The 22,636-nt window shown below is 34.8% G+C and overlaps 1 protein-coding gene and 1 long non-coding RNA gene across 10 annotated transcripts in view; both read left to right on the forward strand.

The window, feature by feature from the left end:
- The window catches only part of LOC147841212 (uncharacterized), a 1,204,737-nt gene that overhangs the window by 498,734 nt on the left and 683,367 nt on the right, over window positions 1-22,636 (forward strand). The window lies entirely within an intron of this gene.
- Window positions 1-22,636, forward strand: part of sipa1l2a (signal-induced proliferation-associated 1like 2, genome duplicate a) — a 288,056-nt gene that overhangs the window by 128,414 nt on the left and 137,006 nt on the right. For all 9 annotated transcript variants that reach the window (XR_015506408.1, XM_087279788.1, XM_087279790.1 and 6 more), the window contains exons 5-8: window positions 2,710-2,843; window positions 7,580-7,768; window positions 19,492-19,666; window positions 20,693-20,796. Coding sequence is in view for 8 of the 9 variants with exons in the window: in XM_087279788.1 (XP_087135914.1) it covers window positions 2,710-2,843; window positions 7,580-7,768; window positions 19,492-19,666; window positions 20,693-20,796 (602 nt within the window). In the remaining variant the exon portion in view is untranslated. The remainder of the gene's footprint in view (window positions 1-2,709; window positions 2,844-7,579; window positions 7,769-19,491; window positions 19,667-20,692; window positions 20,797-22,636) is intronic.

Here is a 22,636-nt window from a genome sequence, read left to right on the forward strand (position 1 = left end):
CATTTATTAACTTATTTATTAACTTATTTATTTACTTATCTTATTTGTTTATTTATTTATTAATTTATTTACTTATGTACATACTTATTTTTTTATTTGCTTACTTGTTTGTTTACTTATTTAATTATTTATTTATTTACTCATTTACCTATTTGTTTTATTCATTTACTTAATTTATTTACTTATTTATGTTTTCACTTATCTTCTTGCTTATTTACCTATTTATTTATTTGTTTGTTTATTTTATGTACTTGTTTGTTTACTTGTTTAATTATTTGCTTAATTATTCACTAATTATTATTATACACTCATTTACAACACTATTACAAAGTATTTATTCTTGATTCCAGACCAGAGGTCTGGGTGGGGCTGATTTTTATACTCCCACCGCTCCCACCATTCTGTCTCCACTGCAGCAGGACTTTATATTCTATACTGGATATTATTTCTGTTCAGTGATGACACTTTAGTCTCTAGGTTAAGTCAGACTTTACTGTCCTAACGAAATCATTAATAATCAAGGCATGATCATATTTTATTGTGCTCAAATAAGCAAAATCTAGAAGCCTTTGCCTTTCATATAAGCCACTTCTGATACCAAACGATCAACTATCTAGTCAAGTTATCCCTAAATAGGCAACAAGACTTTTGCCAAGTAGTGTATTTCTAATAAAGTGTAGTGTTGTCAGTATTTGTTGTGGTGCTGGGTTTTATCCTCCTGTGGAGTGGATGAAAAGTGTCCTGTTGAGTGTTTTTGTTGTTCACCGCTGGATTTGAGTGGGATTATGGGCTGTGTGAAGGTTTTTTCTCCATTTTGCGGCAATCGTAACTTTAAAAAAGCTTGTGTTTCATGTTGTACATTTAGTAGAATCCAGCACACCAACATAGCCGTGGCTGCTGTCTTTGTTGTATTTTTTTGTTTAGCTTTTTGCATCAGTGCACATTATCCTAATGTTTCCCCCCTGAGCCATGCTTTAGTTCATTGTTGGACATCATATTGCATAATTTTGGCATCAGGTTTTTGCCGTGCTCTCTAAATGCATGTTTGTCTCCAAAAGGGCTTACTGAAAAGGATATCAAGAAGAAAGAGGTTAAGCCTCGTCTGTGAAGGGCTTTATTTCTGTTGTTAATCTCTGACGGACCCCTATGGTGCAGTGAAATCAGAGATTATGCTTCATGTATGACACTAATGACTCTGTGTCTGTAGAGTACATGGACATTTCAGCTGCTTTAATGGAGGAAAAATATATACTTAATAATTTGTTTACATTAAATTTCTTTCTTACTTTCTTTCTTTCTTTCTTTCTTTCTTTCTTTCTTTCTTTCTTTCTTTCTTTCTTTCTTTTACTTATTTACTTATTTACTTATTTTATTTATTCACTTATTTATACTTGTTTTATTTATTTACTCGTTTTATTAACTTTTATTTACTTATTTATTTTGACTTCCCTTCTTACTTATTTACTTTCTTTATTGATTTGTTTGCTTACTTATTTATTGACTTATTTTTTTATTGACTTATTTATTTACTCATTTTATATACGTTTATTTATTTACTAATTTATTTACTTGCTTGCTTGTTTGTTTATTTATTTAATTATTTATTTAATTACCTGTTTTTATTTATTTATTTACTTATTTACCTGCTTATTTGCTACTTATTTTTATAAACATTTTTTATTTACTTATTTACCTACTTATTTTATTTATTTACTTATTTTATTTACTTATGTATGTTTTTACTTACCTTCTTATTTACTTATTTATTTGTTTGTTTACTTATTTAATTATTTGCTTTAATTTTTACTTATTTACTCATTTATTTACTTATGTACCTACCTATTTTTAATTTTTTTGTTTGCTTGTTTGTTTACTCATTTATTAACTTATTTATTTACTCATTTACTTATTTTTTGTTCATTTATTTATTTACTTATTCACCTACTTGTTTTATTTAATGTGCTTATTTTATTTCATTATTTATGTGTTTACTTATCTTCTTGCTTATTTATTTATGTATTTATTTTATTTACTTGTTTGTTTACTTATTTAATTATTTATTCACTTATTTACCCACTTATTTTATTTATTTATTTACTAATTTATTTGCTTATTTACTTATGTACCTACTAGTTTTTATTTGTTTACTTGTTTGTTTACTTATTTACTAATTTATTTACTTATTTACCTACTTATTTTATTTATTTGCTTATTTATTTGCTAATTTATTTACTTATGTACCTATTTATTTATTTATTTACTTGTTTGATTGTTCACTTGTTTACTTATTTATTTAACCTTTTTTTTACTTACCTATTTACTTATTTACCTACTTATTTACCTTGTGTACTTTCTTATTTACTTATTTAAATACTTATTTACCTACTCACTCATTTTATTTATTTACATATTCATTTACTAACCTACTTATTTGTTTGATTTATTTACTTAAGTATTTACTTATTTACTTATTTACCTACCTGCTTATTTACCTACTTATTTTGTTTATCTACTTTCTTATTTACTTATTTAATCATTTATTTACTTATTTACCTACTTATTTTATTTATTTACTTACTTATTTACTTATTTATTTACCCCATTCCTGTCGTCCTTCTATTTTTCCTTCCTTCCCAGTGCAAATTCTGCTTCTCTGTGTGTTGTTTTCCTGCATCTGTGCTTTACATCTGTCCTGTGTTTGTCCCTCAGAGCACCAGAACTACTTTGGCGTGGATGAGAACTTGGGTCCGGTGGCCATCAGCGTCCGTAGAGAGAAACTGGATGATGGGAAGGACAAAGAGACAGCGCAGTATAACTATCGCATCACCTTCAGGACCAGTCAGGTACTTCAATTAATCAACCGCTATTAGGGCTGCAAGATATTGGAAAAGCGGCTCAGTGGTCGCTGCTGGTTTGAGTCCCGGCTGAGCCAGTTGTCATTTCTGTGTGAAGTTTGCGTGTTCTCCCTATGTTGGCATGGGTTTTCTCCGGGTGCTCCGGTTTCCCCCATGCACAGTCCAAACACATGGGCTATAGGGGAAATTAATAAACTAAATTGGCCGTAGTGTGTGTGTATGTGAATGAGTGTGTATTTTCCCAGTACTGGGTTGCGGCTAGAAGGGCATCCGCTGCTTAAATAGTTGATGGTTCATTCTACTGTGGCAACCCCTGATTAATAATGAGCTAAGCTGAAGGAAAAAGAATGAATGGTGACTTATTTATTGTCACATTGCAAAAATCAATAGTTCTTATTCATGCATTTATTTATTAATTCTTTCATTCATTTACAATGACAGTAACCAAAATGTTCATGAAAATAAACTTACAATAAACTAATATAATACATGTCCTTATTGGAATTATTATTTCCTTAATATTTATAGTTAATCATTTCAATCCATCAGTTGATTAGAGAGTCAAGTGCATCGTCTCATCCTTTCTATATGCTGGAAATATTTAATATTGACCAATGCAACAGGCAGACTTTCAATCATTTCCTGTCTGTAATCAAGTGTCTCGTCTCATTAAAACTCGGCCTTTGATCTTCATCTTCTAACGGCACTCATTCACAATTAAACTGAATTAGGAAGCCACAGACACACTCACATGAATCAAAATATCTTGAAATGGACTCTCGTTCTTCACATCAGTCTAAAAGGCTTTTACTTTATAAGTGAACGAGCAGAATAAAGGGCTGAGACTCTTTTCTCCAGACGAGAGCACAGCCTTCTGCCAATAATTTAATATGCCAGAAGATCTATGCATTTTTTAAAAATAAAAGTTAAATTTTCTTATAGCACTTAAGGTCAAACTCTTGAATAATATTTTGACTGGTCTTCAAATTTGACTTTGTCATCAAATAATAAAAATTTTGATGTGCATTTAGAGTTTTGTAAAGTCGTTGTATAATGATGGTTTGTTCTGTAGACGATCAAAAAATATAGCTTAAAGGGGCTAATAATATTGACCTTAAAATGGTGTTTAAAAAATTAAAAACTGCTTTTATTCTTGCCGAAATAAAACAAATAAGACTTTCTCCAGAAGAAAAAACATTATCAGACATACTGTGAAAATGTTCTTGCTCTGTTAAACATTATTTAGGAAATATTTAAAAAAGAAAAGAAAATTCAAAGGGGGGCTAATAATTCTGACTTCAACTGTTGTATATAGTGTTTATTAAGTGTTTTATTATAGATGAATGTAAGAAAAACATCCAAAATACACTTAAGTATTGCTTTTTGGTCACATTCTATCAATTTGTGTCTGTATATTTAAATTAGCCTCATTTGCATATTTAACATAACATCTGAGAAAACTAATACAAAAGTAACATAATTGATCTTTTATCATATATACACTGACCACTTTATTAGGTACACCTGTCCAACTACTAGTTAACACCAATATCTAATCAGCCAATCACATGGCAGCAACTCAATACATTTAGGCATGTAGACATGGTCAAGACGATGTGCTGCAGTTCAAGTCGAGCATCAGAATGGGGAAGAAAAGTGATATAAGTGACTTTGAACTTGGCATGGTTGTTGGTGCCAGACGGGCTGGTCTGAGTATTTCAGAAAATGCTGATCTACAGAGATTTTCACGCACAACCATCTCTAGGGTTTACAGAGAATGGTCTGAAAAAGAGGAAATATCCAGTGAGCGGCAGTTCTGCGGGCGCAAATGCCTTGCTGATGCCAGAGGTGAGAGGAGAATGGTCAGACTGGTTCCAGCTGACAGAAAGGCAACAGCAACTCGAATAAGCACTCGTTGCAACCGAGGTCTGCAGAAGAGCATCTCTGAACACACAACACGTCCAACCTTGAGGCGGATGGGCTACAGCAGCAGAAGACCACACCGGGTGCCGCTCCTGTCAGCTAAGAACAGGAAACTGAGGCTACAATTCACACAGACTCACCAAAACTGGACAATAGAAGATTGGAGAAACGTTGCCTGTCTCCATTTCTGCTGACACATTCAGATGGTCGGGTCAGAATTTGGCCTCAACACCATGAAAGCATGGATCCATCCTGCCTTGTATCAAGGGTTCAGGCTGGTTTTGATGATTTAATGGTGTGAGGGAGATTTTCTTGGCACACTTTGGGTTCATAAGTACCAGTTGAGCACCGTGTCAACGCCACAGAATACCTGAGTATTGTTGCTGACCATGTCCATCCCTTTATGACCACAGTGTACTCATCTTCTGATGGCTACTTTCAGCAGGATAACGCACCATGTCAAAGCGTGAATCATCTCAGACTGGTTTCTTGAACATGACAATAAGTGCACTGTTCTCAAATGGCCTCCACGGTCACCAGAGCTCAATCCAATAGAGCACCTTTGGGATGTGGTGGAACGGGAGATTGGTATCATGGATGTGCAGCCGACAAATCTGCAGCAACTGTGTGATGCTATCATGTCAATATGGAGCAAAATCTCTGAGGAATATTTCCAGTACCTTGTTGATTCTCTGCCAATAAAGATTTAGGGTGCTTTCACACCTGCCTTATTTAGTTCGATTGAATCGCACTAGAGTCCGCCCTGGAGCGATTCGTTTGTGATGAGAATATGATCTGTACTAAAACAGGTCCAACCACAAAAAGTACTGTGCGTTTTGGACTAATTCAGCTGCCGTAGGCCGATGCACTGTGCATTATGAGTTCATTGGCATTTTCCCGCACGTGAATTCTGACCAATTAATAAGCAGTTTAGGAAATATGTTCAACAACATCTGGCCAATGAGTGATGTGGATTTTGTCAGATGACTGCATTTTGGTTCATTTCAACTGGTTCAGACCAAAGCCAGCAGTGTGGTGTGAAAACGACCCAAAGATGGCAGAAGATGCAACAATGTATCATTTATTGCGCTTGGTCCGGATCAAATGAAGCGAACTACAGAGGTGAAAGCACCCTAAGTTGCAGATCTGAAGTAAGTGTGCCGCAAGCCTGCGTTTGAGTGAAGGTCTCGGCCGTTAGATCGCCCCCTGGGGGCTGGCTGCAGTACAAGTCATAAAGCCCGCCTCCTCCGTGTTAATGAAGGAGACTTGAGCCCAAATAAAAAAAATTATTACACTTGCAATAAAATGTCCCGAAAGATGGTTCTGGTGGATTAAGGCACTGGTTATTGTGCTGAAATAGGTGCAGATCTTCATTTTTGTAAACAGTTTGTTTTTAGCAGTAATTTAATGCTGGGCGTGTCATCGTGATTGACAGCTGTGATTGACAGTTTCTCAAAGCAGCGCGTCTGAGCTTCGGCAGGAGACTGAAGTGTTATTATTCGATTTCTGTGTTATTTTACCATGACAAAACGAGTTCAGCAGTAAACTATAGTTTCTGACATACATGATCCTGGTGGAACACTGTTTATTCGCAAAGGTCAGGGCTTTTTTCGGGCTTTATTAGTTTGCTGATACACGCCTAACCACCCAGATAGCAAAATACACTCGGGCCAGTTCTGGCTAGATTCACGCCTGCTGGAGACTTACCCCTCAGACTGACTACCTCTGCTGGACCTACTCCGAATGCCTGGACTCACTGCCCGATTCCAGCCCGAGTCAATCGAGCCAGATGAGATGCGGCGGCCGAGCGAGCCGGCGCTGCTGCTTGCACGCCGGAATCAGCCCGCGACGCCGCGAGTATGTTATAGCCTATATAAAACCCTCATATTTGTTAACGTTATTACATCCATCTGTGTTGATATGACAGCAAACGCATGCTGAGAAGTTCGGGGGGCGTGGTTGATTTTACATAAAGCATTTGGTTGGAAGCTCGACTCCGCTCATTTTCGCGGCTCCTCCTCTGGCTCCATCAGACAGTCCTTCTGCGCATGTCAAGGCTCCAATTTCAGCAGTCTTTTGCGACAGTTTGTGCCTGTCAAGCAGGCGTTTTGCCCTCAAGGCGTTCAATGGGTAAAGGGGCTGTCGCGTCGTCCATATTTTTTACAGTCATTGATCTGAAGGCAAAAGGGGATCCAACCCAGTACTAGTAAGGTGTACCTAATAAAGTGGCCGGTGAGTGTATATAACCTAAATAACTTGACATAGTACTATCAGTATGTTAGTTAGTATGTTTTAAGCATGTCTGGGTTGTTTCTAAAACAGTATTAAAATTCACATTTGGAAGAAGTTAAACTGATCTAAGCATCCAAAGCCTGCAGTTTGTCACCTCTGTATAAGTTTTTGTTCACGTTATATAATATTTCAGTTTCTCATCAAATTTTCAGACCAATCACATGCTGTCTAGTGTCTGACATGCCCCGCCCCCTTCTTCTCATTTGCATTTTATTTGATGTCCTTGCGCTTGACCACTCACTGGCAGAGCTGTGATAAAAACTAAATGCTATTGGCTGTTTTCTTTAACAAAATGGGAGGATCTTCTGGATGTCCCGCCCTCTCTTCATACTTCAGTTGAGATTACGTCAAACATTGAATTAAAAAGCGCATTTCAAAGCACTTCACATGACCTTTAATGTTTAAACGTTCCTCCTCTTCAGTGTCTTTGCTGTTGAATGCATGCGTGTGTTTATTGTACATCTCTTTAATCCATTCATTTATGATCACTCCTTATTGTTTCCCCTCAGTTGACCACCCTGCGCGGGGCGATTCTGGAGGATGCTGTTTCCTCCACGGCAAGGCACGGGACAGCCCGCGGGCTCCCACTGAAGGAGGTGCTGGAGTATGTGGTGCCGGAGCTGAACATCCAGTGTCTCCGACTGGCCCTCAACTCTCCCCGGGTCCCAGAGCAGCTGCTTAAACTGGACGAGCAGGGGGTCAGTAACACCACACTCAGATTAGAGTAAATGTAATATCACAGTGTTGTGATTTCTTCTTTAAAATATGTTCTTGTTAAATTTTTGGGTAAAAAAAATAAATACAATTTTTCCCTCATTGAACGCAGTTGGCCCTATCATACACCCGGCGCAATGTGGCGCAAGATGCAACGCAATTGTTGTTTGCTAGTTTCAGCTTGGCGCAAGAGTCGTTTTGACGTTTTGCGCCACGCTGTTTAAATAGCAAATGCATTTGTGCTCATATGTGCGCCAATAGGCGTTCTAGTCTTAAAAGGGAGGCAAGTTGAGGTGCATTGCTTAAGCCTAGTTCACACTACAGGATTTTAAACATCAGCAGATCGCTGTGCCGTTCACACTACATGACTTGACTTTGTGTCTTTTAATCTCTGTGGTGTTCACACTACGCAACACTCTGTGAATGATCCACAAGAGGGGGTTCACACATGATCTGACAACAACTCATTCCCCATCAGCTCATTCAAGCTACCAAACCACAGCCAATGAAAATTTGAGGGAGGAGTTGTCAAAAAAAGCTGAACACTATTGGCTGCTTGTGTGCTGATGACATCACTGACATCTTTTCAAGCTTTGGAGAAAGCATTTAAAAACATCGTCAAATCAGCTGATTTATCAGCAGATTAATCCCTCATCTGCAAGGTTCCAGTGGATACATACACAGAGAGTTTTTAATTTTTGTAATTTTATAACTCTTTGAAATAAAACTAACATATTTATAACACCCTGCCGTTTTCTAACTATCAGTGTATTTCTTTCTGACATTGTTTTTTTTTTTTATTACAAAACAGTAAAGAACTGAGCATTTCTGCCTTAAATTACCATATTGGTCAAAATGACTGCGTGCATGTCTGATACTTTTCACTGTGACTTTAAATATGTGTGCATTTTCTTGCCTGGCAACTTCCTGCTAACATAAACAAAACTTTCTGATGGCAAAAACATCAATTTACCTCAGATATATCTTTTAAAACAGCATATTCTGTGCTGTGAAATAGCTCCTGTTTGAAAGTGAAAATGAAAGCCAAGACCTTTAAGTGTTTTAGTATCTTAACTACACATTTACAGGCTGTATTACCAAAAAAAGATTATATTTTTAGGGTAATGGTGTCATTAAATATGATGCCAGACATGCAAAGCTTAATTTTAATATCTCAATAATAGCTTTGAATGTAAATATGTTGTGACAGTATGGCGTTTTATATGAGAACGGTCAGAATGAGCAGTATGGTAATTCTAATAGTTACAGAATTCTAGTTCCACTGTTAATATAGCCTACTCTCATGTCTGTGTTAATACAGAATGAAGCGAGTGCACTGATGCCCATTCTGACCAATCACAGATGTTTCTGCTGAGCTCCTGAACACACAGGCATTCAGCTCATGCTGGTATGCTCTCTCATTGGCTGCAGCTCGTCACTACATCTGACCACACGTGGGGTTGAGTCGGCCGACTGCTCTGGAATATTTAGCATGCTGAATGTTGGATTTCCGTCTGCGAGGTGTCGGCGATGCGTCAACGAGCCTCGTTGATGCGTTGTTCACTAGTTCACACATAAAGAGCGGCGAGCGCCGAGCACCCGCAGATTTCTTCCCGATCACAGCCCGATCTGTCGGCGAGCTCGTTAACTTCCAAATCGGGCTCAAATCAGGCTTAAAATCCTTTAGTGTGAACTAGGCATTACGCGTTACTATTTTGAGTAACTAAAATAGATTTTTCAATAGACCACAACAAAGCCGGTCTATTGTCCAGCGCAGAGCGCGTTAGTTGTGCGCCTCGCTTACACACTGCTTAACACACACAAGACGTAGAGCAATATGCAAATATCTTCACATATGAAATAGAATTATAATATTAAGGATATATATAGGTTATAATAAGAATATATATAGGATATAAATACAAAGGATTAAAATATTAAAAAACATATTATTTTCTAGCCTACATAAATATAAAAACCACTGCTTTCATTTTTTCTTCATCTCGGCGGGCTTTTTCAGTTTATTCGCGACTATTTGCTTTTGTTTATTGTTATTATTATTTGCAGTATTATTTATTATATGTATATTTATATTTGTTTTATTAAAAAACAAGCTTAGATTTGCCCACCTATAAGGTTTTAGACCATATGGAGCACAGCACATGTGTAGGGTATGCTGAGCTAGTGTTGTTCTCATGCTGATACACTTCCGGTGACCTGTTATTGTGAACTTTTTTCCATTTTATACGGTTCCTTTTACAGCATCGATGTTGTAATGTCATTAAAATACATTCAGTTAAATAAACTTTGTCATTTATTTAGTTGCTCAAGCGTAAAGCGAGACAAAAAGTCGTTTACTCGCACGCGCCAGTCAGAATTGGCAGGCTAACGCAGAAGCTTCATTGAATATACTGGAGTAAAATAAATGCTCGTAATATAAAGACATGGCAGGGGAAATGTAATGCAGTGCTTCTTGTACAATCTGAAACCCACTTTATATCGGATATCACTTAGCTAGTGGAGATTGCTGATTTTTAAAGAAAACAGACCTTAAGGGCCCTATCATACACCTGGCGCAATAGTCTTTTGGTAGTTTCAGCTTGGCGCAAGAGTGGTTTTGAGGCGTTGCGCTACACTGTTTAAATGGCAAATGCATTAGCGCTCATTTGTGCGCCCATAGGCGTTCTGGTCTATAAAGGAAGGCGTTCTGAGGCGGACCGCTGGCGCGTTGCTATTTTGAGAAACTATAATAGATTTTTCATTAGACCAAAACAAACCCGGTCTAAACTCCAGTGCAGAGTTGCGCCTCGCTTACACACTGCTTAATACACACAAGAGAGCAATAGGCAAATATCTTTACATATGAAAATATGTAAATATTAAGGATATATATAGGATACAATAAGAATAGATATAGGATATAAATATAAAGAATTAAAATATATCAAAACATATTATTTTCTAGCCTACATAAATATGAAAAATCACTGCTTTTATGTCTTCTTCATCTCGGGAGGCTTTTTCAGTTCATTCATAACAATTTGCTTTTGTATAATGTTATTATTATTAGCAGTATTATTTATTATATCCATATTTATATTTGTTTTATTAAAAACAAGCTTAGATTTGTCCACCTGTCAGGTTTTAGACCATATGGAGCACAGCATGTGTTTTAGGATATAACTCAGGTTTTTGAGCTCATTTCATTATTATTGTTCATTTATTCGTTTGCTGGAAACTATAACTGAATTTAGAAATAGTTTTGAAACGAATATTTGCGCTTAACAAACACAATTAATTATTTATAGACTAATTGATGTCTGTGCGTAAAGGTTTCCCTATCCAAGAGCGAAAGTGATCCATTATCTCTCATTCTCACGCAGTAGATGCTCTGTTTAACAGCTTTCTGTTAAAAAACTGTTAACTGTTTGCTGATGAAATGCTCAGTTTTTCCACTTAGACTTACTTTGCGTCCTGTAAATAGCGATTGCGCTCTTGGCGCGACGCAGCTGACTCTTAAAGGGAATGGGAGATGAGACTCTAATTGGTTTATTCTCAAAACACACCTATAACTCATTAAGAAAATAAACTCAACCCTTTTAGACCATGCGCCACGGCGCAAAGCGGATTTTCCCATCCTTAAATTACCAAAAATGCGTTCTGACACGCCCTGAAAGCGTTTGCGCCCTGCGTTTTGCGCTCTGTGCATTGACCATCAAAATAAAGCCCTAAATGCGCCGGTTTTTGAATTGGCATACAGTTCGCCGGTAGTGCTTAACCCAGGTTACTGGCAAATTAAAAGTCCCATTAGCATGCTTCGGCATATAGCCTATTAGGATATAACTCAGGTTTTTGAACACACTTCGTTATTATTGTTCATTTATTCATTTGCTGGAAATTAGAACTGAATTTAGAAATAGTTTTGAAACAAATATTTGCGCTTAACAAACAAAATTAATTATAGGCTAATGGATGTCTGTGTGTACAAGGTTTCCCTATCCGCGAGAGCGAAAGTGAAAGTAAATAATGAGGAGGCTCATCTCTCATTCTCGTGCTGTGGATGCTCTGTTTAACTGTTTTCTCTCTAGTGAAGTTTTCAGTTTTTCCAATTACAAAGTCCACCATGTAAATAGCAAATGCGCTATGGCGCGCTGCAACTGGCTCTTAAAGGGAATGGGAGATGAGACTCTGATTGGTTTATTCTCAAAACACACCTATAACTCAATAAGAGAATAAGCTCAACCCTGTTAGACCCTGCGCCACGGCGCAAAGTGGATAATTTTATGGTTATTCATCAGATTACCAATAGTAAAATTAAATAAATAAATAAATAAATAATGTTAATTTATATTTATTAAATAATAAATAAATAAACAATACATTGTAAAACAAACTTTTGTTTTTCTCTAATATTAAACAATAAACATTTAAGAAATTGTAAATTTTCTAAACTACAGCAGTAAATATTTTGTTGTTCTTAATTTTATGTCAAACCATCAACCATTGATTTTGATGGAAAACCACAGGGAGCATTTATTTAATCCAAGCCTTTAAATCATTTAATCATAATGCGATTTTGCTATTTTATTTAGATTAATTGCACGGCCCTGGTGAATAATGCATTTTAGTATATTACCCATGAATCATAATTTGGAGCATTTTAAGACACTTCTGATATAAAAAACAAAAAATAATAAATACAATAAAATTATGTGCTTAACAATTACTAAAAACCGCAAACAACAAGAGCAAAACAAAGACAAATGAAAAGCTTTAACATGATAAAATAGAGCTGTTTTCCCCACGGAGCACCTGTCAGACAGTTTCAGATGATGTCTCGGTTCTGAGGGAGAAAATCAGCCGATATAATGTTAAGAGCGGATCAATACCAGCTCCAGTTGCTCATTGATTTCCCGCCTCCGAGTGGAAATGTGATTGGGGACAGACTCAAATATCTGACATTATATCTGATTTCATAAACAGAGACGCTGCTTTCCCACACTCTCAATAACCTTTCATTATCACCATAAAGAGAAGTGTTTATTGTAGATCGCTCCAGTTATAAATATAGACCGGGTGTCAAATGAGACCCAAACACTGTCATTTCTTTTTGTCTATCATACACTACCAGAGGCCAGTGGATCAGTTGGCATTTCTGTGTGGAGTTTGCATGTTCTCCCCGTGTTGGCGTGGGTTTCCACCGGGTGCTCCTTCACAGTCCAAACACATGCGCCATAGGTGAATCAAACTAAATTGGGTGTAGTGTACGAATGCATATGTGAATGGATGTTTTCCAGTACTGGGTTGCGGCTGGAAGGGCTGTAAAACATATGCTGGAATAGTTGGTGGTTCGTTCTGCTGTAGCAACCACTGATAAATAAGGGATTAAACCAAAGGAAAATGAATGAACACTACTGACTTTTGCTGATGAATTGAACACTTGATTTTTTAAAGATATGATGTATTAGATTAATCAAAATAAGTGACTGTAGAAGTGTTAATGATCAGAGAATGCTGAAAAGTTCATTATATGTATAAAAAATGACTGTTTTACTGATGATAATAGTAAGAGGTATGCAGGGCTCGAAATTGCGACCATTTTGGTCGCATATGCGCCCGAAATTTTACCTATGCGACTTCAAAATATATTTGGGAGCATGTGTGCGAGTGCAAAAAATTGTTGTGTGTGACCAGTTTTCTCTGCACTTGAAACTCGAAACGCAGCGCTCAGGAATGGTTTAAAACAGTTGTCATGTTAACTTGCTGCAGTAAACAAAGCCAAGTCCGTAATGCTTGCCCCGCCTTCATGTTCTTCTTATTGGCCCACTGCTCTAGCACTGAAATATTAGCTGTCAATCACTCAGTCAGCGCCTTCTGGCTTGGGATGACAGAGAGAGCTACTACCGCGAAAAACTGTAAAGCGCTGAAGATGAGAATGAAGATTACACTGACAGATTTTGTTTTAGTAACCATGACATCTAAAGTTACAAATAATGAAACATCTTAGTAGTGATCATGTGCTGAATGGTAATCCACCACCTACACTCTTCGACGAGGGGGTAAAAGACTTCCACTGGCTTCAAGTCCGCTATGAAAAGTCTGTGGGATGGAATTTTCAGGTAACTGTTTGCCACATCTAGCACAAGAGCTTCTATTTAATCCTTCATATAATCGCCAGATGCTGTCCACCGTACAATTGGCAGATATATGTAAAATTTAACACCACGTACACCATCGCAAACGGGCTTACACTGACTAAACTAATAATGCTACTCATTGAAACTATTGCTATTAACATGACGTATGCATATAATAAGTTACAGTTTATGTCAAAAGCATCGGTGCAATATCAGATTGACAGCACCCGTGAAAACAGCACAGTTATACCGTTAACAGATTCATTCATGTCAAGCAGTGCATGCAGGGCCAGTGAGCGCTCCGTGTACCTTTTGGTCACTCAGTTCTGTTATAAAAATCTATTTTCTTGTGATAACGGCATTTCGTTGAGACATATTTTCCTCACGCTTGCTTGTATATATATTTTGCTTGTTAGTTTGATTAGTGTTGATTTCAAATGCAATAAATATGTTTGTATAAAACTTGTGACGGTGCTTATGAGTGTGACCTTATTTTGGCTGATGCGCCTACATTTTTAAAGTTAGGAGCACCGGTGCTACCAAGCAAAAAGGTTTATTTCGAGTTCTGGTATGGCTTCAAATATGATAAATATATAGCTATATTTAATGTTTCATAATATTGTACAATAATCATGTATAACAGTATTAAGTACAGTTTCAGGTACTCTGAAAAAAAATATTATTCAAAGATGATTCCTTGGATTTACTCAATTTTTTCACGTTAAGTGGTTGTAAACAATTTATTTGGGCTGAATTTAAACAAACAAATTAAGTAAAAAATTATTAAACTTAATTTGTTTGTTTAAATTCAACACAAATCAGTTGTTTGCAACAGTTGCCTGCAACACTTTTTTCAGGTATTTTACTTTTTATATGTTGTATATAATACATATTATTGATATATTTAAGATTTTTTCGAATGGAATTTAATTATTGTATTAAATATATGGAGTTTTTCTGTGATTATTGCACATTTTTTGGAACTTGTCTAAAAAATCCCTCAAACATTTAAAATTAAAGGTTTATTGAAAATTATATTTTTGTAAAGTAAAAATATTTTGAATCAATACCACCTGTAAAATAAAAATTTAATAAAAAAATGTATAATAGTAGTAGTAACAACAACAACAGCAAAAAAAAAACAAAAAACATATTGCTATTTTCTTCCTAAATATAAAACATAAAACATGTTTATAGATATTGTGGCACCTTTTTCATTTTTATTAAAACAAAATAAATAAGATACAATAAGAAAACTGCATTGCAATTTTTCACCAAAATATTACTGTTTTAACCATTGATTTAACACAGAAAACTGGTTTAATGATGCTGAAAAATCAGCTTGAGTCTCAGGAATAAATTACATTTTAAAACATATTCAAACAGGAAACAGCTATTTTGAAGATAACAATATTCACTATTTATGCTGTATTTAAATAAGTCACTCAAACAATAGAGCAATGGTAGATTTGAGTGAATTGTGTCATGTTAAAGTTAACGCAGTAAACATTGTTTTGTTTTTTTGATATGAGAAGCTGTCAGCAAATTCCCAGGGTGCTTTTCCTCTCCACAAACACAAGATCATGATATAAATATAAACAATATAAAACATGTTTTTGAAGATATTGTGGTGCCTTATTTTTATTGCCCTGGGATATATGTTGAAATGTTTCTAAATAAAATATGATAAAATAAGAAACCTCACTGTGATTTTACTGTAAAATAAAGATATTTTGTAAGAAAATGTAATGTTTTTGGTGCAGCTGTTCAATTTTATGACAAACAAACAAATCTATTTATTTTATATTTTGCTTTATTTTTACTTTACTGTTTTTATTATATTAAATAAATGAAAATTGCATTGTGATTTTCACCAAAATATCACTATTTTAGTCATTGATAAAACACAGAAGACCGGTTCAGTGATGCTGAAAAATTACCTTTGACTCTCAGGAATAAATTACATTTTAAAACGTATTCAAATAGAAATAAAATATCTTTTGAAGACTAATAATATTTCACTCTTTATGCTGTATTATAATGAATAAATGCTGTCACTCAGACTTTAGAGTAATGGTAGGTTTGAGTGAATTGTGTCACAATGAAGCTAAAGCGTCTGCAGTAAACATTGCTTTTTCGAGATCAGAAGCTGTCAGCAAATTCCCAGGGTGTTTTTCCTCTCTACAAACACAAGATCATGACACAAATTTATTTTATGTCATTTTATTAATTTTAGACATATTTTTGTAGATATTGTGGTGCCTTATTTTTTATTTGTATTCCCTTTATAAATATGTTAGTAAGTTTCTAAATAAGATAAGATAAAATAAGATAAGATACGTCACACTGCAATTTTAGTGTAAAATAAAATCATTATTTAAATTAGGAAAATTTTATGTTTTTGGTGCCACTGTGCAATTTTAGGATAAACAAACAGATCTATATTGCTCTTATTTTATGTTTTACTTTATTTTTAATTGACTATTTTCAGTATATTAAATAAATAAAAATTGCATTGTGATTTTTACCAAATTATTGCTATTTTATTCATTAATGTAAGACAGAAGACCAGTTCAATGATGCTGAAAAATTGGTTTTAGTCGCAGAAATAAATTACATTTTAAACTCATTTAAACAGAAAACATCTGATTTGAATAATAATAATAATAATCATAATCATAATAATGATAATCATCATCATAACAATAATAATCATAATAATCATAATAATAATAATAATAATAATAATAATAATCATAACAATAATAATAATAATAATAATAATCATCATCATCATCCTCATCATCATCATCATCATCATAATAACAATAATAATAATAATAATAATAATAATAACAATAATAACAACAACAATAATAATCATAATATGCATAATCATAATAATCCTAATAATCCTAATGATAATCATAACAAAAATAATCATAATAATAATAATAATCATAATCATCATCATCTTTTTCCCAGTTATGGGTTGCAGCTGGAAGGGCATCAGCTCATAAAAATGCGCTGGATAAATTGGCGGTTCATTCCGTTGTGGCAACCCCAGATTAATAAAGGGACTAAGCCGAAAAAAATGAATTAATAATAATAATAATAATAATAATAAATGCTGTCACTCAGACATTAGAGTAATGGTAGATTTGAGTGAATTGTGTCACATTAAAGCTGAAGCGTCTGCAGTAAACATTGCTTTTTCGAGATCAGAAGCTGTCAGAATATTCCCAGAGTGTTTTTCCTCTCCACAAACGAAAGAAAATAAGAGTAAGAGACGCAGAGTGTGTTTGATCACAGTCTGAAGGTTTGTCCCAGAAGAGTCTCTGAGTGTGTTCATTGCAGGAGATTCACAGCTCCAGCAGGAGATTACGGGTAGCGTGTTGAATTGCTACCAACTGGAACGACTCAACGTGGATTATTTGTGCTGCTGTTTATAATTTGAGCATCAGGTTTTGGCAGGATTTCCTGCTGAAACTGTATCTAGTAATTTTGTGATCTCGCAATGGCAGTAAAATGACACGCTTCACCTTTATATTTGTGTTGAAAGCGGCTCATGCTGGTGTTTTTGGAGATTTCAGCTCAAGCGCACCCTGAAATTTTCTGAAATAAAGTGCTGTGTAATGATATCAGCCTTCTATTAGCACTTTCCAGAGTTCATCTTTAGGATTAGAGTGTCATATCTTTCTCTTTGTGTCCAGGTGATCTCATACAGCCTCTATAATATTCAGGTCTGGACACTATGGGGGCCATTTCATGACTGTCCTTGTTTCATCAGCTGTTTTCTTTCTCTAAATAGGATTTCGTTGCAGTTAGCGGATCATTATCTTGCTTAAAATGACAAGTATTACCACTGAAGTCCTTTCCAGAAGGACTGGCATAATGGATTAAAACCTATCTGTACTTTTCAACATTCACAATTCATCAATTCAGACAATATTGCTAACAACACTAATAGAAATGCAGCTCAAACCAGGACAAACAACCCCTCTCCTACATCGAATTTTGTGTCTTAAACAACTACAATTTGCAGTTGTTTAAGACGCAAATATGTTTCCAAAATAATTTAAACTCTAACCTAATTTACATGCTATACATCAACTAAAAGATCATTTATTCCCCCTGAGTGAATCACAGTAAAAGACATGACAAACAACTCAGTAAGACTGACCTGACAGTACACCCACCGGCCACTTTATAAGGTACACCTTACTACCCTCTTTTGCCTTCAGAACTGCCTTAATCCTTCATGGCATAGAATTAACAAAGTACTGGAAATATTCCTCAGAGATTTTGCTCCATATTTACATGATAGCATCACACAGTTGCTGCAGATTTGTCGGCTGCACATCCATGATTTGAATCTCTCGTTCCACCACATCCCAAAGGTGCTCTATTGGATTGAGATATGGTGACTGTGGAGGCCATTTGAGTACAGTGAACTCATTGTCATGTTCAAGAAACCAGTCTGAGATGATTAACGCTTTATGACATGGTGCGTTATCCTGCTGGAAGTAGCCATCAGAAGATGAGTACACTGTGGTCATAAAGCGATGGACATGGTCAGCAACAATACTCAGGTATTCTGTGGCGTTAACATGATGCTCAATTGGTACTAATGAACCCAAAGTGTGCCAAGAAAATCTCCCCCACACCATTATACCACCACCACCAGCCTGAACTGCTAATACAAGGCATGATGGATCCATGCTTTCATGGTGTTGAGGCCAAATTCTGACCCGACCATCTGAATGTGTCAGCAGAAATGGAGACTCATCACAGCAGGCAATGTTTCTCCAATCTTCTATTGTCCAGTTTTGGTGAGTCTGTGTGAATTGTAGCCTCAGTTTCCTGTTCTTAGCTGACAGGAGTGGCACCCGGTGTGGTCTTCTGCTGCTGTAGCCCATCCGCCTCAAGGTTGGACGTGTTGTGTGTTCAGAGATGCTCTTCTGCAGACCTCGGTTGTATCGAGTGCTTATTTGAGTTACTGTTGCCTTTCTATTAGCTGGAACTAGTCTGGCCATTCTCCTTTGACCTCTGGCATCAACAAGGCATTTGCGCCCACAGAACTGCCGCTTACTGGATATTTCCTCTTTGTCGGACCATTCTCTGTAAACCCTAGAGATGGTTGTGCGTGAAAGTAGATCAGCAGTTTCTGAAAATACTCAGACAAGTCCGTCTGTCACCAACAACCATGCCACGTTTAAAGTCACTAATATCACCTTTCTACCCCATTGTGATGCTCGGCTTGAACTGCAGCAGATCGTCTTGACCATGTCTACATGCCTAAATGCATTGAGTTGCTGCCATGTGATTGGCTGATTAGATATTTGCTCTAACAGCAGTTGGACAGGTGTACCTAATAAAGTGGCCGGTGAGTGTACATCCAGCATACTCTCAGTAAAACAACAGATTTAATGTTGGCCTAAAACTTTTGCGCAGTACTGTATATTTAATTCTTTTGTGAGCTTTGAATGGGAGCCCTGTCCTTTAATGAGTAACTGTATTGAGTTGAGCATGATATCACTGATAATAATGTGTGTGTTGTTGTGTTTCAGCTGAGTTTCCAGCATAAGGTTGGCGTTCTGTACTGTAAAGCGGCTCAAAGCACAGAGGAGGAGATGTACAATAATGAGAACGCAGGAGCACCGCTGGACGAGTTTCTGGATCTGCTCGGTCAGAGAGTTCGGCTGAAGGGCTTCACCAAATACAGAGCTCAGCTGGACAACAAGAGTATGTGCTAATGCTAATACTAACGCTCACAACACAGGGATACATTACAGTACATTACCCGTACATACATTCATAAAAATATAATTGTCTGTTTTATTGTTTACTTGTTCATTTATATTATATTAATTAAATTGATGATTATTAGTTGCTGTTTTAGTACTAATAAAAACTCAAATAATAATAATGATAATAATAACAATAATGTTAATAATCATAACAGTAACATATAATAACAATTATTATTATTATTATTATTATTACTAAGAATATTAATAGTAAAATAATAATAGTAATACTACTACTACTACTGCTAATAATAATAATAATAATAATAATAATATCTACACTAATTAATAAAAATAACCTCTAAATAATTATTTATTAAATAATTACATTATAAATTAATAATAATACATGTTGCTAGTAATATTATCATTATTATTATAATAAACATGATGGGATTATTATTATTATTATAATTATTATTATTATTATTATTATTAATATAATACAATTAATAGGTATAATATTATTAAAATTGATGATTATTAGTTGTTGTTTAGTACTACTAATAATAGTAATAATGTTAATAATAATAACAATAGTTAATTATTATTATTATTATTATTATTATTATTAGTAGTAGTAGTAGTAGTATTTGCATTATAATTAGTACTACAACAACAACTAATAATCATCAATTTAAATAATATACTTTTAATTATACTATAATACTATTATTATTATTAATAATAATAATAATAATATCTACACAAATGAATAAAAATAATCTCTAATTATTTATTAAATAATTAGATAATAAATAAATAATAATACATATTATTGTTGTTAATGTTGTTAGTAATATTATGATTATTAAAAAAGATGAACATGATGGGGATTATTATTATTATTATTATTATTATTATCTACACAAAGTAAATGAAATAGTACTGAATAATTATTTACTAAATAATTAAATAATGAATAAATAATATTGTGGTTGCTTGTGTGTGTTGTTTTCAGCGGACTCGACCGGCACTCATTCTCTCTACACCACATATAAAGACTATGAGCTGATGTTCCACGTCTCCACACTCCTGCCCTACACTCCAAACAACAGACAGCAGGTCAGTCTTTCTATTGTTCTATCGTTCTATTATTCTATTGTTCTATCTATCGTTCTATTATTCTATTATTCTGTCTATCATTCTATTATTCTATCTATCGTTCTCTCTATCTATCTTTCTGTGTATCGTTCATTCTATCGTTCAAATGTTCTATCTATTATTCTATCTTTCATTCTCTCTATTGTTCTATCGTTCTAAAATTCTGTCTATCATTAAATCTATTGTTCCAATGTTCTATCAATATTTCTGTCTTTCATTTTATCTATTGTTCTATCATTCTGTCTATTGTTCAATCTATCATTCTGTCTATCATTCAGTCTACCATTCTATTTATGTATCATTCTACTTTTCTGTCGTTCTTTATCATTCTATTTATCTATTGTTCTATATGTCGTTCTATCTGTTGTTGTATCTATTGTTCAATCTATTGTTCTATCGCTCAATCTATTGTTCAAGCTATCGTTCAATCTATCATTCTATATATTGTTCTATCCGTCTGTCTGTCTATCTGTCTGTCTGTCTATCTGTCTATCTGTCTATCTGTCTATCTGTCTGTCTGTCTGTCTGTCTGCAGGGTGATTATACAAATATATATTCGTTCATTCATTTATTTTCTTTTCGGCTTAGTCCCTTTTTTTTTTACGCAGCGGATGTCCTTCCAGCTGCAACCCATCTCTGAGAAACATTCACACACACTCATTCACACACACTCATACACTACGTACAATTTAGCCTACCCAGTTCACCTGTACCACATGTCTTTGGATTGTGGGGAAAACCGGAGCACCCGAAGAAAACCTATAAACAAACGCAGGGAGAACATGCAAACTCCACACAAAAACGCCAACTGACCCAGCCGAGGCTCGAATCAGCGACCTAGCGACCTTCTTGCTGTGAGGCGACAGCACTACCTACTGCACCATTTTATTTTATTTTATTTTGTTTTATTTTATTATTTTTTGTTTTGTTTTATTTATTTATTTATTTATTTTTGTTTAGTTTTATTTTATTTTGTGTTTTGTTTTGTTTCATTTATTTTTTTTTGTTTTGTTTTGTTTTGTTTTGTTTTGTTTTATTTTGTTTTGTTTTATTTTATTTTATTTTATTTTATTTTTGTTTATTTATTTTTATTTTTTTATTTTTTATTTTATTTTAAATCATATAATTTTTTAGGGAATAAAATCAAATAATATGCTGCCGGTTAATTTCAGCCATGTTTTGATTCTACCCTCTGCAGCTGACTTCAGTTTTGTTAAAACACTGGATTGCATCTAAAACTGTAAATGTAATGGCATTAAATATATTGCATACGTTATATAAGCCAATAGTTTTCTGCTCTCTGAGATGTGTTTGTCTCTAGTAAAGCAGAGTAAGATGATTGTGTGTGTTTGTCTTCGCTGTGTCTCACCTCTCTGACAGTCGATTGGCAGGATTAGAGGATTTTCCCTCTTATTCTTCTCCATCTTCAATTCTATGTGATTGGGCAGGATTAGCGAATAAATCCCCGTCCGTAAGCTTGAAGACTCCAGCACAGGTCCTCATCCGCCCGTCTTACCCACAATCCTGTTTGCAGCCCACAGTTAATGTGTCAATGGAGAAGAGCAGACGCTCTTTTCAGAGTCACTGGAGATATGAAGACTGACTCACACACATATTCACATATTAAAAATGTATATATTTTTGACACGCATATTGTGTTTATGGATGGAAATTTATATGTGGGAATTTAAATAGTCTTCCATTTTTGTAATACAGCTTTATTTTGTGTCAGTTATGTCAAGCTTAATAATATTAACTTAAATTAAATTTGTGTTAATTTTATTATTATTATTAGTAGTAG

The sequence above is a fragment of the Danio rerio genome, chromosome 13, assembly GCF_052040795.2.
Source record: "Danio rerio strain M-AB ecotype USA chromosome 13, GRCz13ab, whole genome shotgun sequence".
Taxonomy (NCBI): domain Eukaryota; kingdom Metazoa; phylum Chordata; class Actinopteri; order Cypriniformes; family Danionidae; genus Danio; species Danio rerio.